General features: G+C 43.0%; 2 protein-coding genes across 4 annotated transcripts in view; one reads left to right on the forward strand and one right to left on the reverse strand.

Moving 5' to 3' along the window:
• LOC143021811 (uncharacterized) overlaps positions 1-10,604 on the forward strand; it is a 217,647-nt gene that overhangs the window by 184,184 nt on the left and 22,859 nt on the right. The window contains exon 9 of the mRNA XM_076179551.1: positions 6,795-7,026. Within this exon, the coding sequence (XP_076035666.1) occupies positions 6,795-7,026 (232 nt within the window). The remainder of the gene's footprint in view (positions 1-6,794; positions 7,027-10,604) is intronic.
• The window catches only part of LOC143021813 (ileal sodium/bile acid cotransporter-like), a 95,313-nt gene that overhangs the window by 80,069 nt on the left and 4,640 nt on the right, over positions 1-10,604 (reverse strand). The gene's annotated exons all lie outside the window — the stretch shown is intronic.

Genomic DNA, 10,604 nt, shown 5'->3' on the forward strand with positions numbered 1-10,604 from the left:
AAAGTGTAAAGAGAAGGAAGTATGTAAATGTCTTAGGGGAATTAGTAGTGCCATGAAAAATCAGTATCTGGGAATGGATGCAAAAAGATGATTGTATGATAATGTATGTGACAGAGACTTGGGATCTAAGGAAGGCCGAAATGAGGAATCTAAATATGTTGGTGATGAAGCGTTTTAGAAGTATGGCTGGCGTTACGAGGATGGATAGTTTGAGAAATGGCGAGGTGAGGGGGAGAGCGGGCTAATGAAAGAATACCGTGTTATCTTTAGAAGCTCTGCCAAAGGATTCGAACCCTGACCTGTGCGTGCATAATCACGAAGCCAAGACGCTAGCGTAAGTAGTCTGGTTGTTTTGCAGTTTGAAGAAATAAATATAATAATATGAATAAAGTATCTGATGTTAAACAGATACGTGAATGTCTACCAACTGTAGACACAGACGTGAATAATAGTATGATGTAAGTGTTTAAACTAATGCAGGTGTGGGCACGGCTGGATTTTTTTTTTTTTTTTTTTTTATGGAATGTCACTCCAACGGGCTGGATTTATTTATTTATTTATTTATTTCTTTTCTATTGGGAGTGTGATGCCACTCCCACGGTCTTTGTTCGAGCCCGTGTGTCATAGCCCCCACCTACTCCTCCTCCTCCTCTCCTCCTACCCTCTCCTCCCTTCCTCTCTCCCGTCTCTTTTCCTCCCTCGCCCTCCTCCTCCTCCTCCCTCTCTTTCCACTTTCCCCTCCCTTATACTCCCTCTCTTTCCCTCCTCTTCCTTCTCTTCCTCCTAACCCTTCTCCTCCTCCTCCTCCTCTTCCTCCTCTCCCCTCCCTTCCTTCTCAGCCTTCTCTCTCCTCCTCCTCTTCCCTTCCACCTCCTCCTCTTCTTCCTCCTCTCCCCTCCCTCTCCCTCCTAGACACTTCAGACATCAGCGAGACTCCTTTGGACCATGGTTACGCAGATAAAAAAAAAAAAAAAAAAAAAAAATCTTAAATCTCTCCTGTAGCCCTCCTGGGACTCAACCTCTTCTTTTCTCATGCTCCAGCAGCCCCGAGGCGGGGATAAGAATATCGCCCCCGCGTTCCTGAGGTGCCGTAGAAATCTAATTGAGGAAAACTTGTACTCGCATTCACAATAAAAAGGAGTGTTCTGCAACACACATATACACCTTTCTCCGAATTTATTTATTTATTTATTTTTCAACTTACCTGAGATGTTGCATTTTCTAGCTTCCTACAAGAAAGCAGATGAAAAATGAGTGTTCAACAAATTTATCAGAAATGCGAGATGTTGACTGAAACTGATCTTTCAGCTGGCAGGAATGTCACTCCTATAAAATTGCATGAAGAAAAGACGCAAAGGCATGAGAGAGTACACACACACACACACACGCGCGCGCGCGCGAGCACATGCGAAGTTTGCTTAAATAACTCCTTATGGGCATAATTCATGGGCTTATGAATCCAGATGTATGACGAATTATGCCAACTTTTTATGAGCATATTCCATGGGCTTGTAACTTCAATTATATGACGATTTATGTCAACTTCTTTAGAGCATATTCCATGGGCCTATGAATTCAAAGGGCTTATAAATCCAAATATTTGACGATTTATTTCAACTTCTTGTGGGCATATTCCATGGGCTTGTAACTGCAAATGCATGACGATTGATGTCAGTATCGCCACCATTTTCAAGACCGCAATAGTACTTTCCTGATCCGTCCCTTTCTGAGGGCACGTTGTGAAGATTTCATGACGATTAAAAAGCAAATGGACGCTTTTCAATCAAGTAGATGGGCTTTGTTCAGACCCACGGGGGCATTTTTCAAAAGAACTAATGGGCTTCAATCCCATGATTCATCGTCCTCTTCACTGGAGGCTTCGTCGTCGGAATGACCTTGAGTGAAGGCTTTCCGAGCCTCCAAAGCGCGTTCCATGACCTGGGCCAGGTCGTTGTTGTGCGCTGGTTTGGCCCTCGTGTGTGATGTGGGGCGCAGTTTGACTCCGGCTCGGATCTCGTCCATGAGTCTGGATCGGAGATCTGCCGGCTCGGGCGTTCCACGAGGTTTACTGGCTTCCTCCTTCGATTCCTTGTTTTGGCCCTTTTCCTCGGGACTTCTGGGCTTTGAGCCATCCTGATCCACGGTTTTGAGGTGGCTTGGCTCTTCGGGGAAATGAGAAGTCCTACTTTTGGGACTTTCGAGCTGGTTTGTGGGCTTGGTAGATGTGAGTTTGACGCCCTTGCGGATTTCTTCCATTAGAAGGGCGTGAGTGTCCATTTGTGTGATTTGGCCGATATTTGAGTCCTTTGGGCCTTCCGTATTGGACTCTTTTCTCTTCAGAGCCGATGTTTTGTTTCTCGGTTGAAGGATAGACGGTGGAGGTGGCGGAGGGGGTGGTGTAGTCGTCTTTACCTGTGACTTCATCGCTTTCGGGCCTTCTGCGACGTCACTTCCGGTCGACGTTCCCCCCTTCGCAGGCGCTGTGGGCTTTAGCTTGACCCCTCTTCGGATTTGCTCCATCAGCAAGGCCCGCAGGTCTGCTGATCCAGCCTCGAGCTTTTTAGGGCTTTCAGGAACTCTTTCCTTATTCTTCTTGATTACGGCTGGTGGAGGTGGTGGTGGAGGTGGAATGGAAGGCAAGGGTGGAGGTGGAGGTGGCTTAGAAGGCATCCCGAGCTCTCCTTGTTCTTCGTGGGCTTTCTTGAGTTCGATGAGCTCGGTGCCTTGCTTTTGGAGTTGATCGTGAAGCCACCTCACTTTGTTGTTCAGCTCGATATTTTCCCTCGAAGCTTTTCCGAACTTGACCTCCATTTGAGCCTTAAAATTCTTGAATATTGTTTCCAGGCGTTGGTTGATTTCCTCCTCCATATAACGATGTAAAAGACCTTTATAGACCTTTACTTGGTTCCTAAGAAGGTCTCTTTCCTGTTTTATGCGCCTACTTTGAGCCAGTTTCTTCTTATTCGTCCTACAACCATGGGACTGCGGTGTATTCCTCATGGTCTGTGGTGGCTTATCCTCCTTTGTCTGGGCCTCTTGGAGTTTGTGGAGGAGTTGTTGGCTCGTGCGCCGTTCCTCCTCCAATTCAGCTCGAAGACGCTTATTTTCGTCTTCGGCTGCGACGGCTCTCATGTGTCCGCCTAGGCCAGCCCATTGCTCCCGAAGAGCCTTCAGAGTATTGCCGACGTCGGTAAAGGGTACTTCGTTGATCATTTTCGATGGTCGAAGAGCTATAGGGACGCCGTCTGGTCACTTGGTGGCTGGAAGACCCTACCTGTTCCAGGAGGTTTCCAGTACATCTTAGATATTCGCAGTTACGCCGTGTTGCTCATGTCCCGTATGCCCACTTCCGAATACAAGGCGAATGCCTTCCCTGTTCCCCCTACACGACTTGAAATGTATGCAGGCAGGTATCTTTCAATTCGTTCTTCGTTTCTCTTTCATTATGTCAAATATCATGAAAGACATGACTTTTGAAATGTGTATACTACAAGCAACATTTGAAAAAATATCTGAAAGCTTCTGTATGATGATCTATAATTATCGCTTATAATCGTTGCAGTAGAGTATAAAGACTACCTAAATGGCACATTAGAAGCTGCTTCTATTCATAAAGAATAAAATAACTGAAGAAAGTGGGAGATTTTTCTTTAAGATAGAAGGAAATGGAATGAAATGAAATATTCATTCGTGGGTGCATGCCACGGAGCCACACGGTCGTCAGATTGTTGGCACCGGCTGGCTACGAGTGACAGCCATTTACCCCAGCTGTGGGAGGCACGCGTGGTAAAGATGCCCTTTGGCTTGAGTTTCTCGACAAGTAAAATAATTTGTTTTGGTTTGAGGAATAAAAAAAAAAAAAAGAGAATGATAAAATAAAATAAGAATAACAGCCTCTCTCCCAAAAATATAGAAATAGATAAATAAATAAATAGATAAATAAATAAATGAATAAATAAAGGTTAAATGAATAAATGAAATACGATAAGAGAAAAGGACCCAGAAACAAACACGGGGGTGTTTATTGGTTTACTCTCTTCTTAAAACAAAAACACAGACACAGACACACACAGTGGTAGCGTTTACGGCCGCCACTACGGCGGTCCGGGTTCGAATCCCTCCACGGGCTGAAATAATTTCAGTATCGCTGCGCTGCGAGTCGTTACTCCAACTCTCGTGAGCGGGGATTGAGGGTTGTATGTGCGTGTAAGGTCCCAGCATTATCCATAGATCGGTCATATATGAGCTTTGAGGTCTCTTCCGGGAGGGTAAAAACTGTCGATCACGAGAACAACACGTGATCCAAGACCATGATGGATCACACACAGGCTCGATGGTGTGGCAGTTCCGAGCTGCACCACTATTTCAGTGATCCGTGCTCGAGTCTCGCCCAGGGCTGAAAATTTCAGCATGACTGCACTGCTAGCCGGCACTCGGACTCTGGTGGGCAAGTTGTTGTGTGTATATGTGTGTGCATGTGTGTGTGTGTGTGTGTGTGTGTGTGTGTATGTGTGTGTGTGTGTGTGTGTGTGTGTATGGTCACAACATTGTCCATAGATCGGACCGTATGTGAGATCTGAGCTCTCATCCGGGAGGGTGATAGATGTCGATCATGGGTCCAACACGTGATCCAAGACCATGGTGAATCACACACACACACACACACACACACACACACACACACACACACACACACACACACACACACACACACACACACACACACACACACACACACACACACACAGAACAAGAAAGACCCGCGTGTGTATTTATGTGTTTATGTATATGATTTCATAAACTTGCAAATAAATAAAAAACGGTTTATGAGCGAAACCGTATTGTAAGAGATTACCAAGACGGTGGGAAAGTCAACACATGTACAAATGCCTCCACTTATAAATGTACCACCACAGTGGCTAATATCTTGCAGAGTGCCTCCAGAGGCTTTAGGGCTTAGGTTTACGACATAAATAAGTCGTATACAACTTCAGGGTTTTATCGTATCTTAATTTGTAAAAGAAAAGTAATCAAAATAATACATACATTATGCAGAAAGCACAGGGAAATTAGAGTTCGGAATACTAAACGCTTTCGTGTATTACGATATCCTCAGAGTACTCTGAGGATGTCGTAATTGACGAAAACGTTTGGTATTTCGAACTCTAATTTCCCTGTTTTCTGCATGATCATTTAGTCACGCGTTTTTTGTGATTGTTTTTGACATACATGCATACAGACATACATGCATACATACATACATACATGCATACATACATACATACATATACCAAAGGCTTTTCCCCCTTATTAGGGAAGTAGCCAAACTACAAAGGCATAAAAACCACTCCCACCCATTCCATCCCTAACATATTCTACTCCCCTCCACCCTCTTCCCCTCTTATCTTGGCACCTCCTGAATTACGGGTCATCGACCTGGGCCAGAAGCAATGTCGCAAGACACAGCACATCCACAGCAAGGCCGCTTCATTAAATCGGCGGACCCCCACCTCTCCGTCCCTTCATGCAGAAAATGAGTTAACGTCTGCTTCTACTGTCGCAGTATTGGTAACAGCCGCGTGATATTCGGGGTGTAGTTGAATTTGCACCCAGAATTTTTTTTAAACTTGATCCCTTTATCATGAATTGGTTAATGGAATTATAAGATAATAATTATTAACTCTGACAATAGTATTCGCCCTGGAAAGAAAATCCGCGAGTGGCGAGCCCGTGTGTATAGCTCCTACCAAACTTATCTTGCAAAGTGAAGAAACACATCTGTATATTTTATCTGTATTAATAACAATGGAGATCCGTTCATATGATTTTATCATGCATGTGATAATGTGCGAGTAAATATGTACGTGTCAGTAACCGTGTTTCGCAAATTGATCAACGTAAGCATTTGTAGTTAAATCAGTGGTTGTATCAACGTACGTATACATATACATATATATATATATATATATATATATATATATATACATATATATATATATATATACATATATATATATATATACATATATATATATATACATATATATATATATATAGATAGATAGATAGATAGATAGATATACACCTTTTCGCTAATCCGCACCTGTTATGTCTCTTTTGTTTCCTTTATTTGATTTTCAGGTACGCTGAATGCTCACATATTTTGGTGGCCGAGTTACAGTACACACGTCACAAATAAATTGAATTTTGACTGACATAGTTTTAGCTATGCAAATGTGTATTGGCGTAATGTTGTATTTACGCACATACCAACGCATTAATTGACTACGTACATCGGTACACGTCAACGTAAATTTTGCTGAAGCTTAAGTAACTCAATATCACTTCAATGAGGTAATGTTTACGAGTGACCTTTTCACACACAGGAGGATAGAAATATACGATGTGTTGATACTATATTGATAAGCACAATTACATTGTAGCTACGTTAACATTCTTTGTAACTGTAGTGTACATGTACTCATAAGCGGTTGCTGTGATTCTATCAGAGTGCACACAATCGTGATGTTTTATCGCTGTTCTGATACGATAAAACATTGGATCCTTCATATATATATAAAAATAGTGCAAACAGATCTTTCGTTATCAAATATTTAATACGTTTTACATTATATCTATTTTTAAACAATTTGATCAATGCAAGAACAACCAAAGATATATTTGTTCTGAAATATCTAAGGTAATGTTCGAGTGTCTGAAATTGCAAATGATAAGACGAACTAAACATTTGTTTACTCTGCAACTGAACTTTAGTTTCCCTACAACCTCCACAGGAACGTCGGCCGAACCCGAAGAACAGTTGGAGAAGACTTCTGACTCAAAGAACGAGGCGGCAGCCACGGAGGCCCACAACAAGAAAGATTCGGAACCCGAAGTCGAATGTTTCCAGAAGAAAGAACTGGAGGAACTGAAGCTGATCGCGTCCGAAGCCGTCGTGGATCAGGTGGAACTCCACTGCGCTCTAACTTCCATTTACAACATCCATCTCGTGGAGAGAAAAACGAGGTGAGTGATTGTTTACCAACCCCATCATGTTTGATCAATAATTCAGTACATACTGCATGTATAGTATGTACAGTACGAGTATATATGTGTGTATGTATGTATATATGCGTGACCATAGTAAATACAGTGTTTAGGAAGAAAGTCAAGCATAAGTACACGTGGGAGAGGGTCGTGGATGGAGGGGTGGTAGATAGAGCGTTAATGGACTACATAGTGGTAACCAGGAGTATAGTAGGAAGAATTAGGATGTACATGTTCTAAGGGGAGAGAGTGGGGGAATATCATATAATTTTTTAGTGGAAGCTAAGTTGAAAGTTGAGGATAGATGGAGAAAGAGGAAAAGGACAGAAGGTAGGGAGGTGATTAAAGTGAACTGATTAAATGAGAAAGAAAAGGAGGAGGGGTACAAGGAGAAGCTGAGAGAGGAGTGAAGGATAGAGTAAAACTCGGAGTGGAGGAATGTGGATGATTCAAGGAGGGAGTCACTAGGTGTGCAAAGATGATGTGTGGAACAAGGAGAATAGAAGGAAATAGAAGGAAGGGTAGTGAGTGGTGGGATGATGAAGCAAGGAAATTTGTAGAAGAGAAGAAGCGAGCTTTCACATATTGGCTACAAAATAGGTCGAGAGAATTATATGAGAGGTACAAAGAAAAGAGAAGAACCATAAGATAAAGGAGGCAAAGAGGAGAGCAGATGTGAAATGGGGTAAGAGTATGACAGAATTTTTTGAAAGTAATAAAAAGATGTTTTGGAAAGAAATTAAGAAAGGAAGAGGAGGCGAATCAAGTAGAAGAGAAAAAGTAAAGGGTGCGGAGGGAGAGATGATAATGGAAGAGAAGGCAGTAAGAGGAAGGTGGGCAGAGTATTTTAGGGAGTTGCTAAATGTGAAGGAGGATAGGGAGGGAAAGGTAGTTGCAATGGAAAGCACTAAGAAAAGGACCGTGATTAGTGATGGAAAATGAAGGAGAAATAAAGAAAAATGAGTTGAAGGCAGTTATTAAGATGATGAGAGCAGGCAAGGCACCTGGCTTGGATGGGTGTCACGCAGAATGTCTAAAAAATGAGATACAGTTACGATGGACTGGCTGGTGAGGTTATTTGATGTTTGTTTAAGAGAGGATAGAGTGTCGGAGGACTGGAGGAGTTCCTGTATAGTTTCACTTTACAAGGGAATAGGGGACAAGTGTGAGTGTAGTAGTTTCAGAGGGGTCAGTTTGTTGAGTGTAGTTCGGAAGGCTTATAGAAGGGTTTTGATTGAGAGGATTAGGAGAGGAACAGAGGGAGTAATTGGTGAGGAACAATGAGGGTTTAGGACAGGTAAGGGATGCGTGGATCATATTTTTGTCGTAAGACAGATATGTGACAGAGCTATAGGAAAAGGTAAGGATGTTCTTTTTTATGGATTTGGAAAAGGCCTATGACAGGGTAGACAGGAAGGCACTGTGGGAGGTATTGCAGATATACGGAATAGGAGGAAAATTGTTAAGAGCAGTCAAGAGTTTTTACGAGAATAGTAGAGCTTGTGTTAGAATCAGAAATGGAGAGAGTGGGTGGTTATGTCACCTTGGCTGTTCAATTTATACATGAATAGGGTGGTGCGAGAGGTAAACGAAAGGGTAGTGGGTTGGGGATTGGAGATGGTTAAATAAAATAGAGAAAAGAGGGAGATAAGCCAGCTGTAGTTTGCTGACGACACTGCGCTTGTAGCCTTATCAGAGGAGGAATTGAGGAAGTTGGTGACAGAGATTGGGAAGGTGTGCGAAAGAAGGAAGTTGAGGATAAATGTGGGTAAAAGTAAGGTGATGAGATGTACAAGAAGAGAAAGTGGCAGCAGATTGGAAATGAGTATTAAGGTAGAGAGACTGGAGGAAGTAGATAGTTAGATACTTAGGTACGAATGTGGCGGAAAAGGAGTGGAGATGGAGGTAGAATGTAGATTGAGAGAAGCAAGCAAATGCCTTGGTGGATTAAAAAGTGTAATGAGAAATGGACATTTGGTAATGGATGCTAAGAGGAAATTGTATGAAGGAGTGATTGTGCCCGACAGCACTGTATGGGTCTGAAACATGGAACATATGAGAGGAAGAGAGGAGTTTGAAATTGTTTGAGTTGAGGTGCCTGAGAAGTATGAAAGGGGTTACTAGGTTGGATAGAGTGAAAAACGAGGAGGTGAGGAGGAGAACGGGAGTGGAAAGGGGGCTGGGAGATAGGGTTGATGAAAGAGTATTGGGATGGCTTGGACACATGGAAAGAATGAGTGAAGAAAGATAGTAACGGAAGTGTGGAAGGCAGAGGTGGGAGGAGTGAACATGAGGAGGCGACCAAGGATGAGATGGATGGATGGAGTAAAAGGGGCATTGGGAAAGAGGGGAATGTCTGTGGGGGAAGGACGGAAGAAGACAGAAGATAGGGGTGAATGGAGAATGGTTGTGTATGAATGATGCTGTGATACATGAGGGGAAGTGGATGGGGGATAGGGGTGAAAGAGTATGTATGAAAAATAAATTGACGCAGCCCGAAGGGATTTCTCTCCCTCTTCTCCACATCTGCATGAGAAGACGGAGAGGGGGGGGGATCGCCGATTTAATGAAGCGGTTTTGCTGTGGATGTGCTGTGTGTCTTGCGACAGTGTTTCTGACCCAGGCAGTGGACAAGATGACGGGATGACCCGTCATCTAAGAGGAGCCAAGAAAAGAGGGAGGGAGGGGGTGGATGGTGGTGGACTGTGTGGCGATGGAATGGGTGGGAGTGGTTTTTATGACTTTGTTTTTTGACTACCTACCATGTAAAGGGAAAAATCATTTGGTATATATATATATACATATATATATATATATATATATATATATATGTGTGTGTGTGTGTGTGTGTGTGTGTGTGTGTGTGTGTGTGTGTGTGTGTGTGTGTGTGTGTGTGTGTGTGTGTGTGTGTGTGTGTGTGTGTATGTGTATATGCATATGTATTTATGTACTCACTAAACTCAACATCCCATTCTCATGCAGTGGGAAGTGAGAAACCCTTGTTACGGCAAAACCCTGTCAATAGCGGCAAGCAGCTGGGGGATTTGAGGCCGATGTTGGTTCACCTCCACGCACCGTGTCGGGGGAATCGAACTCACGACCACTTGCTCGTGAAATTTTGTACGCCCTCCCGTGAATCTCACTAGGAAGAAACTGGGCTGTAGTGTGTGTAGCATTAACGTGTGTCTGTGTGTCACCACTATATTCGGAGCAAGGAGAAATGACCGATAAGGCGGGATTAGGAGATTTCCTGGTGTACACATGGGCATCCATGGCGAGAATGTGCGTGTGGATGCAATGTTTTCTGAATGCAGTGTGAGGGGGGCAGGGCCAGAGATTAGATGTAGCGGCAACGTCGCTCTCTCTTTTCCATATGCCATGTCTAGACTCGAAGAATAGAAAACCTTTGTATAGAAAACATTGCTTTGATTTTTACCTCAGTGGTGGTGTGTGACAAAAATTATAATATAATCATATGTGGCAACATTATAAAATTATAAAATAGAATTATAAAATAAATCAAAATTATAAAATAATTACATGTGGCACCACAGGGG

Source organism: Oratosquilla oratoria, chromosome 43 (genome assembly GCF_046742065.1).
Source record: "Oratosquilla oratoria isolate Oo_2021 chromosome 43, ASM4674206v1, whole genome shotgun sequence".
Classification (NCBI taxonomy): Eukaryota; Metazoa; Arthropoda; class Malacostraca; order Stomatopoda; family Squillidae; genus Oratosquilla; species Oratosquilla oratoria.